This window comes from Phocoena sinus, chromosome 10 (genome assembly GCF_008692025.1).
Source record: "Phocoena sinus isolate mPhoSin1 chromosome 10, mPhoSin1.pri, whole genome shotgun sequence".
In the NCBI taxonomy this organism is placed as follows: domain Eukaryota; kingdom Metazoa; phylum Chordata; class Mammalia; order Artiodactyla; family Phocoenidae; genus Phocoena; species Phocoena sinus.
In genome coordinates, this window is record NC_045772.1 from 90,895,580 (window position 1) to 90,919,359 (window position 23,780).

The 23,780-nt window shown below is 42.4% G+C and overlaps 2 protein-coding genes across 10 annotated transcripts in view; one reads left to right on the forward strand and one right to left on the reverse strand.

The window, feature by feature from the left end:
• The window catches only part of EPS8 (epidermal growth factor receptor pathway substrate 8), a 193,466-nt gene extending 186,499 nt beyond the window's left edge, over positions 1-6,967 (forward strand). For all 7 annotated transcript variants that reach the window (XM_032646849.1, XM_032646850.1, XM_032646844.1 and 4 more), the window contains 3 exons: positions 2,184-2,364; positions 3,813-3,942; positions 5,695-6,967. In XM_032646849.1, the coding sequence (XP_032502740.1) occupies positions 2,184-2,364; positions 3,813-3,942; positions 5,695-5,808 (425 nt within the window). In that variant the 3' untranslated portion in view covers positions 5,809-6,967. The remainder of the gene's footprint in view (positions 1-2,183; positions 2,365-3,812; positions 3,943-5,694) is intronic.
• Positions 6,968-19,805: 12,838 nt separating this feature from the next.
• PTPRO (protein tyrosine phosphatase receptor type O) overlaps positions 19,806-23,780 on the reverse strand; it is a 233,106-nt gene continuing 229,131 nt past the window's right edge. For all 3 annotated transcript variants that reach the window (XM_032646712.1, XM_032646711.1, XM_032646713.1), the window contains 2 exons: positions 22,661-22,781; positions 19,806-21,608 (listed from right to left, as the gene is read on the reverse strand). In XM_032646712.1, the coding sequence (XP_032502603.1) occupies positions 22,677-22,781 (105 nt within the window). In that variant the 3' untranslated portion in view covers positions 19,806-21,608; positions 22,661-22,676. The remainder of the gene's footprint in view (positions 21,609-22,660; positions 22,782-23,780) is intronic.

Here is a 23,780-nt window from a genome sequence, read left to right on the forward strand (position 1 = left end):
TATTTGACTATTTCACACTTTCATTTATTTCCCAGGGGCACCAAACACTTTCTAAAAATACTTTCCCTGAAAAAAACAATCAGAACAATGGTCACAAAAGCTTCCTTAGTGACCAGGTCACTGTCACTTGCCAAGTTAGTTAATTGGATTACTATATCAGTTCTTTGCACTTAATTCTTGAAGGTGATATACAAATAATGTATCTGTGTGTGTGTGTGTGTGTGTGTGTGTGTGTGTGTGTGTGTCTGACTCACATTTTAAATGCATCACTTTGTTATATTGAGAAAAGGATGAAGAGTGAAGAGTGGGGTCATGGAGAGTAGAAGCAGAGAGACCTGTAAATAGGCTGGTGGCTCAGACCAGGCTGCTAATAGAAAAAAATGGAGTGAAGTGATTGGGCTGTGTGATGTATTCTAATGGTAGGACCAACAGGATTTGCCGATGGATTGGATATAATCGAGGGCAAAGGGGAGTCAGGCATACCTACATGGTATTTTGTTGGGAGAACTGGAAAAATAGAATTACCAAGTTGGGAAGTCTAGCATAAAAGTAAGCTTCAGGAAGAAGATGAGTAATTCAGATTTGAACATGTTATGTTTGAGATAGCTAATAGACATCCAATGAATATATCAAATAGGCAGTTGATGTATATTGGTCTAGAGTTCTGAGGACCAGTCTGGACTAGAGAAGTAATTTGGGTAGTCATCAGCTTTTAAATGGCATTTAAAACCAGGAGACCAGGCACAACAGTCATTGATGGAGTGAGTGCAGACACAGAAGAGGTCCAAGGACTGTGTCCTGGAGAGTTGGGGAGATGAGATGAGCATCTGAGAAAAGGATGCTGAGGAGAGGCCAGTAAGACAGGAGGAAAATCAGAGAGTGTGGTGTCCTGAAGGCCATAAGAAGAAAGTGTTTCAAGGAGGGAGCGCCTTCTTCAAATGTTGCTGATAGATTAAATGAGGAAACGACTGGGATCAACCATTGGAGTTTAGCAAAATGGCATGGAGGGATGGGGCCAAAAACCTGATCGCAGTGAATTCAAGAGGAAATTGGAGAATGGGAATTGGAGTCAGCTGGTATAGACAGCTTCTCATGGAGTTTTGCTAAAAGGGGAGCAGAGAAATGGGCAGTAGCTGGCAGGGGACGTGGGGTTAAGAAAGGGCTCATTTAAACATGAGAGAAATAAAATAATAGCATGCTTGTAAGCGGATGAAATGATTCAGTAAAAGAGGAAAATTGATAACATGGGAGAAGCAGGGGGGAAATTACTGTCAAAGTATTCAAACAGACAGAGGACACGGAGTCTAGTGCACATGTAGAGGGGCTGGCCTGAGGAGAGTGGAAACAGTTCATCTATAATGTAATAGAAGGAAGGCTGGCAGAGTGTACGGGGAAAGTGCTAGTGGTAAGGAGAGCTGCTGGGGGAACTTCAGGAGGTTTTCTTTTAACTTCTTTATTTACTCAGAAATTATGCATGTGAAATCATCAGCTCAGGGAGAGGACTGAGGACTGGGAACTGGAGGTTTGCAGAAGGAAGAAGATAGGAAATGCTTGTCTGACCATGGACAGTTATACGGTCCCGGGCAGGATTTCTCAACCTGAGCCCCTGTGGACGTTTGGGGCTAGATAATTCTCTGACGTAGCAACGTGACCTGTGTGCATTGCAGAATGTTTTGTGCATCCCGGGCCTCTACCCACTGCATGACTGTAGCTTCCTTGCCCCTTGCCCCCTGTTTGTGACATCCCAAAATATCTCTAGCCATTGCCAGATGTACCCTGTGGTTAAAATTTCCCCCAGTTGAAAGCCACTGGCCTCAGGAAATGTAGTATGAATGTCACAGACCATTAACAGCCCAGTGGAGGCTCATGATCATGAATGTAACATGAGCTCACTCAGCATTGTTGTGTTCGATTTGGCATGCAGGTGCAGCACAGAATAAACAGAAAGTGAGATTTAACAAGGGTGGGGGGGCTTGCCAGATGAACACAATGAAGAAAGAAGAGACAGGGAGTGATTTTAATAATTGATCACAGAGTTTATACTTGGTGAGCATGAAAGGAAAGATGGTAGGAATACTAGATCGTAAGTCCTGTTGGGGTCAAAGGATTCTTGGCACTGGGGTTCTAGAAGAGCAACAGCTGTTAGGGCTTTCAAAACTAACCTCCTCTGTGTTGGTATCTAGGAAGGAAATCTCAGATGGAGGAAGTGCAGGATGAACTCATCCACAGACTGACCATTGGTCGGAGCGCCGCCCAGAAGAAGTTCCACGTGCCACGGCAGAATGTGCCAGTTGTCAATATCACTTATGACTCCACCCCAGAGGACGTGAAGACATGGTTGCAGTCAAAGGGGTTCAACCCTGTGTAAGTCTCTCTGGGGATACTTCACAGTTCTGTGTGTATAACATGCAGTGTTTTCAATTTGATCACTAAGATGTCACAAGTGACTCTTAGAAAATGTGAGAACCCGAACTGCATCTGTTTCCATGCTCAGGAAATGACTCTAGCCATTTTTAGCTAAAAAAAAAAAAAAATTGGAGGAAGGAGAAATAACTTTCATTTGATGGCACCCCATTTTCTAGATGGTGGTGTCTGTTCATCATTGGTCCCTCAAGCAGTCTCTTGGCAGCTTTGAGGCTGGTGGCTGTCTTTCTGCCTCAGAGGGTCACACAGGATAGGTCTGTAGTCTTACCTAGACTCCACAGACCGCAGAGGACATAAAGCAGAACCTTTTCTCCCGCTGCAGCATAGAGATCCCAGGCAAATGAAAAATAGGTGACATTACTTATTGTAGGTTATAATCTACTAGAGCTTTCCTTTAGGAAAGCCACAGTGAAGTTTCTATTTGTCTATAATTAAAAACTTGTAAACATTTTCTTGTGTATTTGGTAAACATACTTGAGTATACGTATTTGAACTATTTGACTAATACATATTCAAGAGCACTTGGCACATTATAGACTCACCCAGTGTGACTGAAAACATGAGGTACACTGGTTAGTCAGTTGCCCGGCTACTAGAAAGTTATCCATTCCTTCTACGAAACACCAAATTTCAAGAAATTGGTAATACACAGTAAAGATAATAAAGCCAGTTGACTCTTTTTTGACGCTTCATGATCAGTGATCTTATATAGCCTCAGGGTCGTTATCATGACCGTCCCCTGTCATTGCCCTAAGCACCCTAGCACCATTTATGAGTTCCAGTGTATGGAACAGCTAGAAAAGAGAGGTTGTAGCAGGACCAGAAATCTTTCTTTTGTTTTATCCAGACAGTATTTTATTTATTTATTTGTTTGTTTTAATTTTTTTGCGGTACGCGGGCCCCTCACCGTTGCGGCCTCTCCCGTTGCGGAGCACAGGCTCCGGACGCGCAGGCCCAGCGGCCATGGCTCACGGGCCCAGCCGCTCCGCGGCACGTGGGATCCTCCCGGACCGGGGCACGAACCCGCGTCCCCTGCATCGGCAGGCGGACTCTCAACCACTGCGCCACCAGGGAAGCCCTGTTTTTAATTAGTTTTTATTGAAGTATAGTTGATTTACAATGTTGTGCTAATTTCTGCTGTACAGCAAAGTAGCTCACTTACACACCTGTGTGCATTCTTTTTTATATTCTTTTCCATTATGGTTCAGCCCAGGATGTTGTCTGTAGTTCCCTGTGTTATATAGTAGGCCTTGTTTATCCGTCCTCTATATAATAGTTTGCATCTGCTAACCCCAAACTCCCAGTCCGTCCCTCCTCCTTGGCAACCACAAATCCAGACAGTATTTTTAATGCTCTGTTTCCCTCTTTTCCTCCTTTTGTTTTTTCAGAACTGTCAATAGTCTGGGAGTATTAAATGGTGCACAACTTTTCTCTCTCAATAAAGATGAACTGAGAACCGTCTGCCCTGAAGGGGCCAGAGTCTTTAGCCAAATCACTGTACAGAAAGCTGCATTAGAGGTACGACTTCTCAACCTAAGGTGGTGTTTTTCTACATTAGCCAAGAGTATGGACTGCAATTCGGAAGCTCTGGAAACAATATTTATGTCCATAGAGGTCGCTTTCTTTGCCTTTCATGCAGAGCTGAATTCAACTTGATTCGGCTTTAGTAATCTGTCGCTGGACACCCTTAGCGAGCATTTTCAGGGAGAGTAATTTGTTATAAGTGCTCCTATAACATGAAGCTTGAGCTTCATATACTTTTGGATATCTATGAAAAGCCTAATGTTCTCATTTTACGTGCACTACCTCTGTAGGAATTTTATTTACTCATTTACTTCGGGTGAGTAAATGACTTAAGAGGCCAGAACTCTTTTACCTGTCCTTAATATTTAGTTTGGAGATTCTAGCAGGTTAGAGGTTATAAAGTCTTAAAACTGTGGCTGTGTGCCTTAGGCCTGCTTATACATATAAATAATCAGAGGGAAAATATTAGATAGGGATCATTGAAAACAGCGGGCCATGAAGAGTAATTCTTTAGTTATAGCTGTTTCTATGAAAGAAAAAGAGTAAATGTTTTCTAGATTGGCTATACTTAAGGTTTCAATATCCTACTCTACTTAACGTGGGCTGTGTAAGGGTAGTAGTTTCTAACTGTTACATCTCACCGCTCTCAATAGCTTTCATGAAAATTAAACTTAGACTCCAATGAAAGGGTATAGGCTTTGGCGTGAAATCAATACGTAATTATCTCTAGCAGGTTTATTGTATAAATTCAACAGTTAAATAACTCAGTAAAATAGCTTCGTGCATACAACCCTGTAACCATTCTCACTCAGGAGAAATTCTATTTCCCTTGGAAATTTTTCCTGCAACATTCATCTTGGTTGATTCTGTATTAGACTTTCTGTATATTGAATGTGAGTCGGGATTATATCTTTTCTGAGGCAGTTTTGTTGCCATTATACCTTCTAATTTTGTTGAGAATGTATAAATTCCTCCTTAAGGGTTATGATAGAAAGTTCCATATTCCTAACCTTTCTGAATTCCTTCAGTCCAGACTCCCTATCACTGTCATTTCCCCTGACTTCCCATGTGCTCCTGGCCTCTAGCTCCTGTTCCTCTGGATGTGAATTAAGGCAGAGACTTCTTACCTGAGGTTCTCCGTCTTCCCCAGGCACCTTCCCATCATGCCCTTCTCTTGTATCTAGTTCATGTTCATATTACTCACCTGTGTTGCCAGAGATTTCTGTAGATGAGAGAGGAATAAGGAGGGTGCATAGGGACTGTAGGCCAGGTTTGGAAAGGACAAAAGCCAACAAGATGTCAGAAGGTCAGAACCCTTTGGTATGAGCAAACTTGGTGTCTTCTGAAGAAGGGGCTTTGGGCCTGATTTAGAATCCCCTAAGGTAGATAGATGAGTATCTTACTTGACCTAAAGAGCATTCTTTGATAATTTACCATCTTTTTGTGCTTCTTGTACAATCTCTTCTTTCCCCCAGGGAATCTAGAGCATTCCACATGCATTGCTGATTTATCTTTAACAGGTTCAAGTGAAAGGCATGGTGAATGAATTGCCTTAAGACAGTATAAGTGAAAATGTGATGTTAGTGAAGTCCAGCATCATCACTTATATGAAGGGCGGCCTTCAGTTTTCCCCTTAGAGACATGAGAAGAAAAACACAAAGAACTTTTAGCCTAAGCCATTTCATGACATGATTTGCAGCCTCACAAACCAGTAACCGTCTCGTCCGAACCATGTTTGTTTTTCAGGATAACAACGGCAGCTCTGAGTTGCAAGAAATCATGCGAAGACGACAGGAAAAAATCAGTGCTGCTGCTAGCGATTCAGGAGTGGAATCTTTTGATGAGGGAAGCAGTCACTAATTAGTTTTTAAACTCCGTTATTCTTGGCATTATTCCAACGTGCTTAGTTTTAAGAAGACATGAAGGGAATGTCAGATTCTCATTTCTTGGTGTACAGAATTTATCGCCATATAGAAACAACGCAAACATAAGTAATCAGACGACTTGCTCCTGGGCCCGTTATTTTTATTAAAATGAAAACATTTTAAACAGAATTTCTCACCTTGGGAATATTTTGCCTACTTTACCAAGGTGAGGTTTCCTTTATTGGATTAATTATTTCATCCCCATCTCAATGCCTAAGCAGACTTTTTTTTTTTTGGACAGTGGTGAGTTTATTTATTGCAACAAAACAGAGATATTGCCCATGATTCAAAATCTAAACAGTTTCAGTTTTGCCTGTGACTATGGTATGTATCATCCAGGGTGTAGCTTCCTTTATAAAGGCTAGCCTCTGCTTACTTAGGTCTCTTCTTCAATATACTCCGTAATCGAATGTTTAGATTTATTTAAAGTTCTTAATGCCAACAGTTTTTAAAAAAGATTAAAACACTGAATGAACTGTAAAATACAACAAGGCCGTGGACATACAAATAGAAACCTTTGGAGCATTCCCGAGACATTTTATCTGTCGTGGCTCTGTTGATCCCAATTCCTTGTATAGCTTGTATTTTGATTCGGTTTATATTCTTCTTATTATCTATACTGTGTTCTTATATACGAGAAAGCACAAGTGTAAAAGAGGTCATATACATTCAAACTCGGTCACCGGAAACAGCCTGCATTGGTGTGTGTTACAGTATTCTGCTTAATGAAGGCCTCAGTTCTGAATATTGATATAAGTAGTTAAGAGCAAATTGGGGCCATTTTATGAGTTTATCTGTGTCAAGTTTTTTTCCGGTAATAAGAAATAATATACACATATTTTAATCCTGTGAAAGATTCTAGGTAGAGAAAGGAAAGAGACTTAACCTTCAACAAATGTTATTTTTGAAAACATGATTTTTGTCATTAAATGTTATATTATTTCACATATATAAAACAGATGTTATGTAAGAATGTTGTATATTTTAACATAAATCCATTTAGAGAGATTATCTAGATTCATTAATTTTCATAGTGCCTTTTTCACATGAGTCAGCTGGAAAGTCTGCAATAAACAGTATTTGCCGTACATTAATAAATGGCTTCTGTCTCGTTGGCAAAAGGGACCTTTGGCGTGCAGAGTGGGGATCAGGGTTGCATGGAATGGGAAAAACAGAGGCCCACGCTCTTCCTTTTTTTTTTTTTTTTTTAACTGATTCCCAGTGGAGTTCTGAGTGGGTAGAAACTTTTCTAGAATACTTTCTTCAGTTGTTTCTCTTCTTTTCACCTCTCTTATTTCATCATCTTTTCTTTTACCATCTAGTAAAAACAAACTTACACACCATTTGTGGTTACAGAGTGCTTCCACGTAAACGCTTTGTTAGAGATCTACAATAATCTGTGAGTTGTATTTTATAGATGAGGAGGCTTAGCTTCCTACAGGCTAACTTTCCCCAAATCATGAGGGATATGAGAATCTCTTGTCTTCCATTTCTCAGTCTCTCCGTAACGTCGTCCCTTGGACAAAGTGAGGCAAACATGAGAATAATAATTATTGTAGATCCTTCCCATTTCATAAGCACCGATGCACATTTATAACTTAGCCCTTATTGAAAATCTCTGAAAATGTAGGTATAAGACAAAAGAAATTGGCATGGAAAAGTTCAAATAACCTGTGTGTAATATAGCATATCTGACATGAAAAGAATTGGTATCATTTATAAGTATGTCTTTATGCTATAAAATTCCAAAGGAAAATATCACCAAGGTAGTAATTGCAGGAAGTAGTTACCTCCCTCTGGGATGTGGAGACCAAGAGAAGACTTGGGATTAATGGAATTTAAAAGCTTGAGGGAGAGTCTGTATCCCAACATCTGAGGAGTTAGGCCACTGGGATGAGATGTTTGGAGGAAAGACGCCACAACTGGTAAACCTCGGAGAAGGGGGCACAGCCTAACTGGTGCTGTTGCCTCAGGAATTCAGAAAAGAATTCAGCGGAAGAAATAGTTCAGCAAATCCATGGAGCTGGGACTCAGACCTCAGAGGAGAGCAGCCCAGGCAGCTGGTACTGGAATTTCTGAGAGGGAACAAGGAGGCTGCTACTGGGATTGCGGGGTCACTGGAACCTACAGGCAATCAATCACTACTTATAGAGTGAAGAACTATTATTAGGGTGATGTTGATAGAAACAGGAAATAAAACAGAAAAAAAGCAAGTCCCTTGTTTCCCCTCTAGCTTCCTGTGTCCCTGTAGCACACTTTTTGGACAGAATCTATTGGTCACCCACCTGGCAAAGCCCCAGATCACAAAGATGGGAATAAAGGGGTAGATTGGAAACTGAGAGAACAGCTCAAGAACCAACGTGTTTCAACTCTGGCTACTTAGCTTATATGTGCACTCCTCTGCACATCTTTGAAATTCTATAAAATGATTTTTTTAATGTTTATACTTTTGCCCAAAAAAGATGCAATCATCCTTCTCTGTTGTTTAAACAGTATTTAACATAAGGAATTGGTTAAACAGGCAAAAAGGAAACACTGTGATACCACGGAGGTAGTAATAATGGGAAAGCAACCCCCATCCCTTGGGCTAGGGCTGCACAGGGAAGGGGTTGGGTTTATCAGCAATTAGAAGCCTGAAGAAGGAAGGGCCCTGGGAGCTTGGGCACAGACCACTGAAGAAGAGGCACTGTCTGGTGTTGGTGCTGATGCCTCAAGACCACAGAGGAGAGATCCCCTGTAGAGCTGGGACAGAGACTTGAAGAGAGAGAAGGTTCTGGACAGTTTACCTCTGAGGGAGTGCAGTGATGGGGTTCTGAAAACTTAGGGGAAAAATCTAGAAATTAGAGTTACCTACTGCTACTGGAATCAGTTACCTACTGCTGCTGCCAGAGTGGAGCTCTCATCACTGGCATTAAGCCATTTGCTTATGGCCTTTGTGTAGTTTACTGCCTGTTTCTTGATGTTCATTGAGCTTTTGGAAACTGTGGGATTATAGTTTTTACTAAATTTGGTAAAGTTTCAGTCATCACTTTTTTTTTTTTTTTTTCTGTCCTTCCTGCCTTCTCCCCTTGGGAGACTCCAGTTTCATGTGTGCTAGGCCATTTGAAGTTTTCCCAAGGTCACTGGTACTCTGTTAATTTTTCACCTAGTTTTTTTTCCTCTGTTAATTTTTTACCCAGTTTTTTTTCCTCTGTGTTTCATTTTGGGTAATTTCTATTTCTGTCTTCAAGTTCACTAATCTTTTCTTCTGCAATTTCTATTCTGCTTTTAATCTCTTCCATTTGTGTTTTTCATCTCATATTAGAGTTTTCATATTTAGAAGTTTTACTTTTTGAAAAAATTTCTTCCATGTCTCAACTTGCTCAATATTTCTTCAATTTTATCAATCGTATGGAAGCAGTAAAAATATCTGTCTTAATATTCTTGTTTATTCTATCATCTTCATAAATTCTAGGTTAGTTATGATTGATTTTTTTCTTTATTATGGGTTTTATTTTCTTGCTTCTTTGTATGCTTGATAATTTTAAAAGCTCTGGCTGCTTTCAAGATTCTTTTCTGTGTCTTTCATTTTTAATGTAATTTTTAATTGGTTGCCAGATATTGTGAATTTTACCTTTATTGTGTTAGGTGCTGGATACTTTTGTATACCTTTAAATATTATTGTGCTTTGTTTGGGGATGCTATTAAATTACTTGGTAAGAGTTTGATCATGCCTTTAAGCTTTGTTTGGTGAAACCAGAGCAATATTTACATTATAACTAACTTTATCTCACTGTTGTAGCAAAACCCTTCTGGTTCCTCAACCTGTTGTTCCATGAATTATGTTTTCCACTGTAGCAGGTGGTAATAAGGACTATTCCTGGTTCTGCGTGAGCTCTGAGAACTGTTCCTCTAATGCTTTCAGGTGGTTCTTTCCTCAGGCTTGAGCAGTTTTCTCATAGGCATGCAATGATCCATCCTCAGCTTAGGACTCTATGGGGACCCTATGCATATCTCCAGAGCTCTCTCCTCATGCAGCCTTCTCCTCTCTATTACTCTGTGCTGTAATTTTAGCTCCCTTGCCCTTGCCACACTTTAAACTTTGTCTCCTCAACTCAAGGAGTCTGCTGAATTCCACATGGGTTCTCCCTCCCCGCACTGAAGCTTGAAAGCAATCCCTAGGCAGAAAGCTGGAACAGTTGTAGGGTTTTCTGCATTTTTTTCATCTTTCATTGCCCAGTGTTCAATATCTTGAAAAATGTTCACATATGTATGTGAATACATATGTGTGTGAAGCACATATTATTTCAGGCTGGAGGGTAAATCCAGTCCCTCTGACTCCCATCTTGGCTCAAACTTGGAGTCACCTTGCTTTTCAAAGTATATATATATATATTTTTTTTTACTGTATATAGAAATCTAGGTTACTACTTTTTATTCTAGAGCTTTAAAAATGTCATTCCATTGATTTTGGGCTTATATTGTTCCTGATGATAAGTCAGTCATCATTCTTATTTTTTCCTCTGGCTGCTTTTAAGATTCTTTTCTGTATCTTTCACCTTCAGCAGGTTGATTATAAAACTGATGAAGGTGGTTTTCTTGGTGTTTATTCTATGTGGGGGTCAGTGAGTTTCTGGATTTTTAAGTCAGTGTTTTCCTATTATTAGAAGCGCTTTTTCCTTACAATATTTTTTTCTGCTTTTTTTTTCTTTTCTTCTCTTCAGACTTCTATTACATGTATGTTAGGTCAGGTATCTTACTATACCCCAAAGATCACTGATTCTCTGTTAATATTTTAAAAATCCATCTCTTCCCTATTCTTCAGATTGGAAATTTATGTCAATATGTATTCAGCTTCACCAACTCTTCTTTTCCCCCCTGTGATCTGTCTTCCAGAATGTGTTGAGTCAATCCAGTGAATTTTCTTTTCAGTTATTGTATTTTATCAGTTCTAGAATTTACACTTAGTTCTTTTATATAGCTTCCATTTCTCTGCTGAGACTTTCTGTCTGCTCACTCACTAAAAGAATATTTCCCTTTAATCCTTTGAGCAACTTTCCTTTTTTCCCATAACAAAGAAAGGCTGCTTTATAATCTACCTGCTAAACCCAACATTTGGGCCCTCTCAGGCTCAGTTTCTGTTGATGGCTTTTTTCTCCCGCAATATGGGTCCTATTTTCCTATTTCTCTGCATGTGTAGTAGTTTTTTATTATATATACTTGACATTGTAAATGACATGTTTTAGATATTTTAGAATATGTTATCTTCCTCGGAAGAATGTTTATTCTTATTCCAGCAATCAGCTGTATATTGGCTGATCACTTTGAGCTTGTATAGCTTTGGTTTTATGCTTTGCTAGGATGAATTATGGCAAGTTCAGTGTGTTTTACAAGATCTTCTAATTTGATGGGACTCTATCTACAAACTATCTCTTCTCTGAAAATCTTGTCAGGACTTGATTTCAAGCTTTGTCTGTAGCTATCAAGAGTAGTTTTCAGGGCTTCCCTGGTGGTGCAGTGGTTGAGAGTCCACCTGCCAATGCAGGGGACACGGGGTCGTGCCCCGGTCCAGGAAGATCCCACATGCCGTGGAGTGGCTAGGCCCATGCAGCGGGAGAGGCCACAACAGTGAGAGGCCCGTGTACCGCAAAAAAAAAAAAGAAAATAGTTTTCACAGTGGAGTCCTTACTTCTAAGGCATGCCCTTTTATGGGGGATGAATTCACAGGATATTTTACATCTCAGCTGGATACCCAAGGAGTTAAACAGCTCTCTTCACTTTTCCTGGGCTGAACCTCTGATGTCTCCCAGCGCAGCGACCTTTCTCAACCTTGCAGTGGCCACTGTGGTAAGCATTGGGTGATGTTGCCTTGTGCGAACTGGGTGGGTTCACTTACAGATTTCTGCAGCCATTCTCTGCACAAATGCTTCCACTCTGGTTTCCCTTTTCAGAATTTCCAGCTGCTTCCAGTGCCCTGAACTCTGATCTATGCCTCCTCAGCTCATCAGGGCTAACTTATTCCTTTTGGAGCTTAGTGGCTGCACTGCCTTTGGGGAATTGTCCTCAAATCAAGAGCTAGTAAGTTTCCTTATCCCAGGGATTGTAGGCTTGTACTGCTTGTAAAAGATAACCAGTAAATTGTATCTCTTTCCCTCCCCTGCCCTTAAGAGGCACTGGGTCATGGGAAGCTAATGTGAGAGATACTCTAATCACTTAAAACTACTCCTTTCCTACTTTTCTCTTAAAAATATTATAGGAAAGTTTGAGATTCATTTGTTTTCTAAAATTAAATTTATAGAGGCTGAGTTGCTGCTGGGTGGATATCTCACTAGGCTTGTTCCGCTCTCTTTCTTCTCAGTGCTTACATGGAACTATATCAGAAAGTTGAACAGACTCAATAAAGGGATTTTTGTAAAGACTGGTTGTTTCTGGGTAGGAAAAGACAAATTCGTTCAGTAAACATTTTGTAAGTGTCTGCTTTAAGAACTGCATGTTCAAAGAGCATCCTAGATGTAGCCTCTGCCATCAGAGAACATACAATCTAAAGAACTGTTTGCTTCTTGCTGTATTTATCCCTGGTGCTAGTCTTATTGGTCTCCTGGGGCAAAATTATACCCTAAAACCACCTAAAATCAGTGCTGACTTCCCAGAGGCTGTGATTTTATACTTGTGACATTTAGTTTTTCCCAAAGCCACGCTTTTAAGTTAGTCTGCTCAGAGATCTTTGTAAGGGTTGTGTCAAGGGCTCCTGGGAATGAATTAGGAGGGGAAGGCAGTTACCATTTTACCACCCTTCTCTTGGAGCTTCTTTTCCTTATTTTAAACAAAACTTAACATGCTCAAAAAAGCTGTGGTTGCTCTAGGCAATACCCAGATAAGGGTTCTGCTTCCAGCAGTTCCGGGACCCCAACAGGAATTTTAGTATGTACTCCCATCTTCCCCCCCAACCCAACCCATTCTCTTTCCACCATCTTGGTTTGTCAGTTCCTTCTTTTCTGCAGGCCTCTCCAGGACCGACTCCCACACTGCGTCACAGGCTCACACCACGTCACAGCCTCCTTTCCTGGCCTCTTTGTTCCTTTCTGTTTGCATGTTTAGGACAGAAAAGAAGCGGGAGAAGCCAGTGCTCTGAACTCAGTTTTATAAGATATCCTCCGTTTTTTTGATGGAGAGATACCCAGGTACCAGGAAAAACATATCTTCTAGTACCCAAATGTTCAGGTGTATTACATCACATTTGTGAAAGAAAGGCTATCAAATTAAAAGCTAGTAAAATTCTGATAAGATAAAAGGAATTACTAAGAACCATACTCTTAGATTCTAAACTAAATTGGGATAAGGGAAGTGAGATCCAGAATCTAGATTTCTGTGTCAATGGGGATATTTTAACAGCTGAGATGCTTCCTGAAGGGCTTTAGGCATATTACATTTAGTTTGGTGCTGGGACCAATTGGGCAATGAACCAGGGCTCCTGCCAGGCCCAGATGGTCCTGGTCCAGGCTGATTGCTTGGGCTCTTTCCTTTCTGACTGTGATTCCAGGCACTTGGCCCAATTCCCACTGCTTTTCTGGGCTGCCCCACCTGCCCTACCCTGAAGAGGTCAGTCTTATCCCTCAAACGTGGCCATGGAGTAGGAGATAATGTCTCCAGCTTGAACATGTTGATGAACACATGATGTCTTTCAGATAATGGAAAATCTGGGAATAACACACACACACACACAAATGGTGAATAATACCTACAGATCTTCCAGAGCTTGTCCTATTTTATGGTTTCTTACTCTGAGCTGCTATCATATGCTAAGGGCTTCTTCCTTCCCATCTATTCTTAAAGAAAGGAAAACAGGAACTGAACTCTTATGTGCTGAAAACTTTCACCTATATTCCCCACTTTATAGATGAGGAAATTGAAACTCAGATATAAGTTAAGTAGCTTGTCACACAGTAAGTGGAACAACTGAAATTTGGACTAACTCTGCAACTTCTGTATATCCTGCAAATCATCTTTTCTCTCGGATATCCTAGGTCAGTGTATAAAATTTTTCTTAAGCAGAAATAGCATTTTTTAAACTATGAAATTTTATATAGTATCCCACCATATGAAAGAGGTAAAAGCAGTTTCCCTCGTTGAAGCTGCAGAGAGGAGGCCTGGAGCCTCATTTGGAAATCACTGATCCAGAGCCCACAGAGTCCCTCCTCCATGAAGACCCTCGCTGGTGAACGGGAAGGTGGAATGGGAGCTGATCATTCGATGGCAACAATTAGACCAGGTTTGCCTTTCGTGGGGACGCTTAGGCTCAGAGATAGTAGGGTGACTTCTCAAGGGCACAGGGCTGCTAGGTGGCAGAGCACCGTGACTCGCAAGTCTATACTGTTGCGATCACGTCACTCTGCTTCCCCAAACCACCAGGCACCAACAGCAAGGAGCTGTCAGCGCAGCCCTGCGGAGGAAGCTCTTCTTATGCCCGGTGGCGAACAAAGCAGCTGGTTCACGGAGGCATTCAGTGGTGTTCACAAGTGGTGCCTGCCCAGGTGTACTTACATATTGCAGTTTGTACAAATTGACTTGTTGGTTTCAGAACAAGTAGCCAGCTTTTCAGACAGAGTGTTAGTGCAACAGATTTGCACAGATTGCTTGCACTATTGCAGATGTTTTCACTGGATGTGAACCAGGCCCTGGCATTGCTCTGCTGGGAAACCCGCTAGTGTGGGTTTTGTGATGTACAAAACCAAAGTCGAAAGCCAGGTGTGGGCAGTGCAGGGCTCTGATCTAGAGGATCAGCTCCTGTTTGGCACCATATGCCTATGGCACGAGGGTCCTCCTTGGGTCACAGGCTGTACCTCTTTTATATCCCAAGGTCCGTGACTGTTCGGGGTGGAATGGGAGGGGGTGGTTCAGGTGTCACCCTGGGGAAACTGAGCCAGCCCAGCACAGGCACCGGCTTCAGATGCTCTTATCAAATGTATTCAAGAATCCCAAGATGGCCCTTGGAGATGGTGAGAGGCGTGCTTGTCCTGAAGAGCCATGTAATATACTAAGTTATTCGAGGAATTGTTTTCAGCCCCTCACACATTATCTTCTTTATTTTTTGAAGCCCTGTGAGAAAGCTACCATCACTATGTCCATTTCACAGATGAAGCCACTGAGTCACACTCAGGGGCAGAGTCTCAGTTGAATTTCTCTCCACCCACACAGTCCCTTTTTCTAAACCATTCCATCTGCTGTACGGCTGGGCCCTGTGCTGTCCTGCTTCCCAAGTTCATTGGATAAGGGAGGATGTGATCCGGGTGATTTTGAACATGAAAGAACCCTTCCAAGACGATTTTGTTACTTGTGTTTGTAAAGGCAGCAGTGGTTGCAGTTAACTTTTCCTGTTGAAACAGCCCTGTGGATGTTTTGGCGTTCTCAGAACCGAACAAAATTATGTCATATCAGCTGGCTTTGAAGTCCTTTCCACTGCCCTGGACTCACCATGACACGCAGGCTCAGAATCTCCCCACACACCAAGCCTCCTGGCCTCCTGCACGTTTGAGCTTTCAGTGATGTGGAACTACTCCGGGGCCTATTTTTCACTGAAACCCAGGACTCTCAGTAGCCTCACATGTGGTTCAAAAATGTGAGTGGGTTTCCTGAGTAATGGTCTTGTTACGGGGTTTGGAAAAAAAAAAAGAGAGAGAGAGAGAGAGAAGGAGAGATCTAACTTGGAGGAAAACCACTTCTGGAGAAGAGTACATGTATTTCCATAGAAAAGTTTATTTATTAAAAGAATCCATCGTGATTCTGCGGCCTTTTCCTGAGCCCGTATGTGCCTTGTGGGTTACCCTCTCTCTGTTCTGTCTCACCTTTAACCTGTCTCCTGGGAATTTTATTGGGTAGTCACACACCACTGCCCTGAAAAACTCCCACCGTTACTGAGATGGAACATGGTCGTAAAGGTCATCCTCGGGCTGCCGTATTAGTTAAGGGTACGTTGACTGCCTTAGCCGACGATGCTAGCATCTCATGACGACGCGATAGAAATGTGTTACTGGATCACATCATGGGCCATTGCAGGCGGGGGTTTCTCCTCCAGGTGGCAACTCAGGGGCCCAGCCCCCTTCCGTCTTCCTGGCACCACCGTCTCTATCTGGAGATGATAGGTAGGTAGAGGAGGGGGGAGGGAAGGAGAGGTAGGGAAGGTTGCTCCTGGCAGATTTTCAGGGCCTAGGGGCCAGGGAGTACAGTCTACCCCTTCTCCCTCCCAGTGAACAGAACTGACTGCGTGTGCCTGGGCAGTGTAGCCCCAATGTGCATGGTTACACTTGCAGTGACAGTAGACCTACCTGATTCTGCCGAAAAACACATGCACGGGAGCTGTCTGTGGAGGCCTGGAAAGAAACTTTGATTTGGGAGTCAACAAGAAGAAAAGCTTCAGAAGGTAGGTTCAGAGGTTTGGTTACCCCCATGGGTCCCGGTCACTGACGCCATGGGTGTTTTATGAATGCTCGCTGCCAGGGGTGAGTGTATGGCATTAGTATTCTTTAATGTGGCTCCGGAGTCTTTAATACTTTAACGTGGCTGTATAGTCTTCCTTGACCCTTCCAGAAAGAAATCACCTGTCCTCTTGGTACTGCATTGGCTGCTTTATGTATTTCTATCACATCATCTGTACCACTCTATTACCCTTAGTTTCCATTCTAATCTCCCTTATTAGAATGTAAACCCCTCTAAGCAGAGACCTTGTCTCATCTATCTTCATAGCCCCAGCCGCTCCCACGGTGCCTGACATGGGATGTTGAGTCCACAAATGACTTTCTTTGAGGGCTAGAAATTTACTATTTCTCAAATGGAAAGTTTTAAAAGCCAGCCTCTGTCAAGGCAGCCCTGGTCAGTGCCACAGTGCCTGCCCTTTTACCAAAATGGGAAAGTCGATTTGGACTTCAAGCCTCTATCCAAGAGAGGTATAGAGCCATACGTCGGTCCAAGAATGTGAGGGGCTTTCCCAGGCTCTGAAGATCACCCCTTTGCTGGTTTCAACCATGGGTAGGAGTGGAGGGAGGGCCCAGGGGCTCCAGGGTGTCTCATCTCATTTACCTGCCTTAATCCTATCAGCCTCACCTCCACCTGCTGTCTGCCTGGAGACACTGGGACTTACCCTTGTGTTCCTAGGGCCCAGGCCAGTTCCTGGTCCATAGCATTTTTGCTCAGTAAGCATTTGGTGAATGAATGAACATTTGACTAAAGTTAGAAACTTCTAATCATTGAGAATCACGCATATAGCAGACAGCTTGGGACCTGGGTGGAAATCAGAAGAACTGGATTTTACTTCTCACTTTGGCTTTGAACACCTGTGATATTTTGATTTGTCCCTAGAGCTCCTAAATATATATTTAGAACTCCTAAAACCCTTGGAATTTCCCAAGTGATAAGAGCAGTAAAGGTGTCTGGGTATTTAGAACAAAACCCTTTCAACCACATCTGAGCTTATGTAAATGAGAAAACTTTTGGAAAGCAATGGGGGCTGGTTGGAGGTTAGAACTTTCAATCCCATCCCCATCCTTAATGTCAGTAAGTTCCTTAGATGTGTAACCAAGAGAAGAAAGTGCTTTCTGAGGAATGAAGTGATGGGCTGCCCTGGAGGTGGCAACTCCAGAAGCTCACTGGAAGTGTTCCGTAGAAAAGAGTTAACCATTTGCCAGGGATGGAGAGTCTTTTCGAGTAGGAGAGAGGGTTAGCTTGCTGATTGTCATCGAGAAGGGAGGACCGTGTCAGGGTCTGTGGTGCCTGATGAGTAACAAAAACTATGAGAACTTGGTGTTTCTGTCCTTAAGCCATTGGGGAAAAAGGTGTGTACCACTATTACTGGTGTGACTGCAGAAGGTTGACCACATTTGAGCTCTACAAGTGAAAAATGTTGAAAAAGGCTTGTCTAATGCTTTCTTAGTCCTTCCAACGGCAACCAGACTCTGATTCCACACCACAGTTTTACAGGTTAGCCTGTGGCACCATTTGTGTCTCTGGTGCCTGGTGTATTGCACGTGGTCAAAAAATCTTTCCTTGATTGAGTGCTTTATTCACTCAGCGGATTAGATGAACGTATATTTGTTGAATGAATGACTGGATGAACCAGGGACTCATCCTTGACCCCAAGCTTAGAGCCCCACTTGCCCCAGGTCTTGTGATTATGGCCTTTGTTTTCCACAAGGTCGTAAGGGTTCAGGTGACCCTGCCCCGAACAGTTTGTTCGTGTCCCTCGTAATACAACTTCCAGAGCTAAACATGATCCTCCATCGTTAACTGAGTGACCCACCAGGATCAGGCCTTGCGATAAGCGTCAACTGAAACTGAAAACGCGTGCTGCTGTGGAAGGCCAAGAGTCAGAGAGATCGTGGCTCGAGTTTCCTTCAAATGCACCCCAAAGAGGCTTTAAAAACCAAAGGTAGAAGTTTGTGTGTGTCAGGTTTTGTCGCTTTCTAACTCCTTTGGCCAAAGTGGTTGTTCTGTTCAGTCCTGGGCATGGCCTCTGAGCTCTGAGCCTGGGCCAGGCCCCAGGCTAGTGATCAGTGAGCTAGGAAATGTGCCAGCTAATTTGAAGCACATCACATCAGACATTTCCTGAGGTGGAAGGGAAGGCCTCCTTGCTAGAAAGCAGGGAGGATTTTGGCTCCTAGAGATTGGATTCAGTAACTTTACTCCCTTGGCTGACGGCCAATCCCCTAGCAAGTAGCTCTCATAAGGTCTGCAAAAGACTCAGTTCCAAAGTCTCCAGCCCCTGCTTTACACGTTGACACCACAGCCTTCTTGGAGAGATGTATCCCCTTTCTGGGGTCAGGGACAGCTTTTAGAAAAGGGGAGCGATGATCGAATCTGATTAAAGATTTTATAAGAATTGAAAAAAGAAATCCTTACTAATTTTTCTAATTTTAAATTTGGGGGGCAGTGTTGACTTTGTAGTGGAAAATTGTCAACCCCGAATTAGAACACTGTCCCCCCGAAAAGGTTGCCATTCATCACTTTCCTTCCTTTTCAAGTTAAATAAAGCCATATAATGAATGTATAGGTATGGATGTATTAGTGTTAGATATTAAATGTATAAATTAGAGTCTAGTGGTAGTTTCTCAATTAACTTAAAAAATTGGCTTTTGCAGCCAAGGAATTTGATCTCAGTAGCACTCAAAGTTAAATATTCTGTTATTCCAAACTCTTCAGCTCTTTCTATGCACCACGTAGGCTACTATGAATGCCTGTGCGAATGCCTCTATGTTCAGTACACTGTAGCACTTCACAGATGATTACAAATAACACTAATTAAAACACAGAGGCCCTAGCTGCCTCCTGTCTGAATTCTTAGAGTTGAATCCTGGAGTGAAAATTAAGCTGGTTTGAGGGGCCCCTAGGGTACATGAAGGAATAAAATACAAAACACCTTTGTGTGAATTAGCAGATCTGATACCCTTTACACCTGTGAAATATGGTGCTTTTAGTAGGTAATTCTACAGTTTATCAACTGAGACTTAGGACAGATACATTTAAAGTCATCTATTGGGATTGAAACCCAAGTCTTCAGACAGATGGATGCTTTGCCCATCATAAACTGTACACTTCAGGAGCACCGGTGTACCAGGGATGTACAGAGTGACGGCTGTGGAGACCCCTGAAGGAATGACCTGGTTAAGTGCCTGGTGTGACTTTTCTGTCATCTAAACTCTGAGGCTTCTGTCTAACTCTGGACACTTCATCTTCTCTTTTGGGAAAACTGATCTGGGACTATTTGATTCCTACCTGGAAGGGGTGCTCAAGAAAATCATAAAATATTTACAAAGTGCTTTAAGTTTCAGGGAAGTAAAGTTCCAGTCTGTGAACATGGGAAATGCACCTGCACCAGCAGGTGTCTTATCAGCTCACCCAACGTTGCTTACTTCACTCCTGACCTGTCCGTGTGCGAAAACCTAAGGAAGTCACACATACACTTGCTACTTTTCTTTAGCCACATGTACTCCTGGGAATGGAGTGGTACATTATTAACACGTCCAAGGAGGGATTTAAAGGGGTGGGAGTGAGAAGAGAAGGTGGCAGCAGGGAGGTGAGAAGGGGAGGAAGAGGTGGGGGCGAGTCAAAGCTGACAACACCCAGGGAGCCCAAGCTGTTAACCTGTGGGGTCTCTGGACAGCTTCTGCCGTTCCTCCCCTCTCCCCACGAGGAGAACCTGAGACTCCCTGCCTGGCCAGGTCTTGCAAAGAACTGTGCCAGGCTCCGCTGTGGCCAGGCCTTGGTGACAAGAGACAGTGGGGTGCAGAGCTGTTCACTTGGCATCCTTTACCTTTACAAAGGTCACTGATAAAATGTGAAACTGACGATGCGTGCATGGCTTCATGGAGATGCGCTGGAGAGCGGGGATCCAGGGCGAGGGGCGGATGCACAGAGAGGGGGACACAGCCTCCCGAAACACACACAGGAAGGCTCAGGACAGCCAACTGCTCCAGTGAAGCAGCAAGCTTGGGTTTACTTTCAACTCAAAATGTTTTCCGTTGTATATCCATCACCTCTTCATTCTCAGGAAGCGACACAAAGTAACAGGCTTCAGGATGCCATCTGTGTCCATTCTGACAGTGTTCATGTCACAAGACACAATTATGTACTGCAATTATACAAAATGCAAAGAACAGATTGCTGCTAGTTACACAGGTTAAAATGAAACTGACAACCCCAAAGAAAACAAAACAGAAAGTTATCTCTGTCAGAATCCATAGAGATGCTTGACAATATTACCCCCCTCCCCCAAAATGTAGGCAAGTCATTGTCCTAGCACGCTGCAGTTCATTGCCACAACTTCATAAATTCCCAGCTCTTTGGGGGGAAGGAAAGTGCGTGTTCACAGCCTATAGTTTGCAAAGAAATAGCTTTTACGTGTATGCAGGCCAACAGAAAGAGGAACGCAAACTGTAGGCACCAAGATTGCTCAGACAGCAGTGGAGTCTAAAGAGTGAGACTTCAAAGTCTTCTGAACCAGATCTAGTTTGTTGAAAAGGAACCTGGACAGTGACATTAGTCCAAGAGGGCCAAGGAGGAAACACTGAACTGTTAATAAGAAAAAAACATCAAGAACTAGAACAATTAAGACTTAAATATTTTTTCTTACTCTACTTTGAAGCTGAATTACAGCTCTTCATATTTGGAAAAGATACGCAGTTGATCTGTGGGAAGAACCTTTCTCTCTCCCCCGATCCACCCTCCCCATTGCTGATCCAGTAAGCTTATGTTGGATTATAGATAGCACTGGTTCAATTTCCTTGAAGCAGAGTTGCCATTTTTTCATGTGTGGGCATGCCTCTTTTTAACAATGAGGTATAATTTGACACCAACTCTGCCTGATCCTTCTTGGGTTACGAGCTTGCTCAATAGTGCGGGCAGAAAACGTTCTGATAAAATCACACACGTACAAAAATTATTGCACTTAAAAACAACAGCAAAAAACTCAGCCCAGCCAGCAAAGGGCCAGCAAAACTCTTCGGAAGTGTTGTGCTTCCTGCCCTTTGCAGAGCGTCTGGACCTTTCTGGTGTCCGGTTGAATTTGGTCCATTATTGAATGTCCAGAAGTGAGAGTCCGAAAGACACTGTAGGCTCTTTAAGGCTAAGTCTTCCCGGTGCTTCTATGAGATAAATTATCTCCTTGGCCACGTACTGTAAAGCAGGGCTCTTTTTAGCAAATGGCTAGTAGAGCCCCCCCAAAAAAAACTCTTGGAAGCAAGGGAGGAGGGGTTCACATCATGTCCTGTCCTGTAAATGAGAGACAGAGGAAGACAATAAGCAGCCTGGGAGAGCAAAGCCCCTCATCAACAGCTCTGTGGCTGGAAGTAGAGCGACCGCCTCCTGATTCCATCACTAGCTCTCATTACACTCAACCCCACAGCCCATGTGGACGTGGGTTTATCTGTGCATCCTTCTCTGTGCAAGTCCTCCTTTCTGTGGCTCTGTCTTTCCCTCTACCTGCAAATTTGTCTCTGTCTGTCTTTCCTTATTCTTTTTCCTTCCTGCCTCCTTGTGCTTTCTGTCTGTGTTTGCTGATGAATGCAATGGTCTGATGCTAATCCTATCCTGGTACTCACTAGTCCATAGCCTTTCATACTTCGTCCTCAAGGCACCCTTGTCCTCTCTCCCTGTCAATGATCCCTCCAACCTTAATATATTCATACACATTCTATGCTGTTTACTGAGTTGAGTTAGAAGATTACTTGTTACTTTAGCCAAGATTACTTACACCTCCGAAATCTGATGTCCTAGTTAAAACGTGAGCACAAGGCATTGACTGTGTAACGATTTTTTTTCACGATGTTCTCAAGTAAGTACTCACATAATAGATGAGATCAAGGCGTTTGAAAACTCCGCTAACCTAAGACTATTGTCAATATTGTTTTTCTTCTTTGGGGTGTCTACTTTAGCTCATGTCTTCTTTGTAGCCCCTTGTGTGGCCCTTGTAGTCAGTAAAATGTTTGCATAAAGTATCTAGGTAAATAGCATTGGATGGTAATATCCCGATATTGCAGGCACAGATCCAATATCAGAGTAATTTAAGGTTCAGGGTGGAGGGAATGGAGGGCAAATCTTCATGAGTTGCTGAAGCTCTTGCATGCCACACCCACCAACCTAGGCCCACTGAAGCTCAAAGATCTGCTACGGTATTTGTCTCTCCCTATGACCACCTCCCTGTGACCACCTCTGTGGGGTCAGAGTCAGCACAGATAGCCACTGCTGCCTTTGTCATATCCCATATCATGCCCTCTCCTGTTGTGCTAAGACAGGGTGCCCATGATGGGTTCTTCTCCACTTACTGGTCTGGATTCTGAACTAAGACTTGCTGACATTCTCATAGATGACGTCACTGATGCAGAACTGCTGCTTCTTCTTCATCCACATCAGTTGCACACACTGATGGATAAAAATGTACTGCTCCTGGAGCAAAAGACAAAGACAGGTTTTAGAGCAAGATATCTCTGTGCAAAAATATAATATTTTAATACTATGGCAGTATTAAATGCTATGATGTGATGTCAAGGGAAACATTCTTCATTATTTATGAGACAATTTTTTAAACATCTTTATTGGAGTATAATTGCTTTACAATGGTGTGTTAGTTTCTGCTTTATCACAAAGTGAATCAGCTATACACATACATATATCCCCATATCCCCTCCCTCTTGCGTCTCCCTCCCCCCCGCTCTATCCCACCTCTCTAGGTTGTCACAAAGCACCGAGCTGATCGCCCTGTGCTATGTGGCTGCTTCCCACTAGCTATCTATTTTACGTTTGGTAGTGTATATATGTCCATGCCTCTCTCTCACTTCATCCCAGCTTACCCTTCCCCCTCCCCATGTCCTCAAGTCCATTCTCTACATCTGAGTCTTTATTCCTGTCCTGTCCCTAGGTTCATAGAACCAGTTTTTTTTTTTCTTTTTTTTTTTAAGATTCCATATATATGACACAATTTTATAACTAGAAAATCCAAGAGAATCAACTGTAGAAATAGTTTGATTAATAATAGGGCTTAGACTATCACTACTTAATGCTAAAGGCAATGAATATTCAATCAATAAATCATGGGGCTATTTGAAAAAAAAAGTAGCACATCACCTCATAATACACTGAAATAAATTCCAGGAAGTTTAATGAATTAAGCCATAAAAATATAAAGGAAAATATAGGTTAATTTTTCTCTGATTAAGGAAGGACTGTTTAAACTTTAAACAATGAAATAAGTTACAAATAAAAATGTCAAATTACTGTATATAAAAAGCAGTAAAAAGAATAAAATAAAGGGCAAACCAGAAACTGAGAGGGAATATTTTCTAGAATTATGACAAATGTTGATACCTTCATCTTTGTTTAAAATTCATCCACATCAGTAACATGCACACTTAAAGTGACAAATAAATAAAATACACTGACCACTAG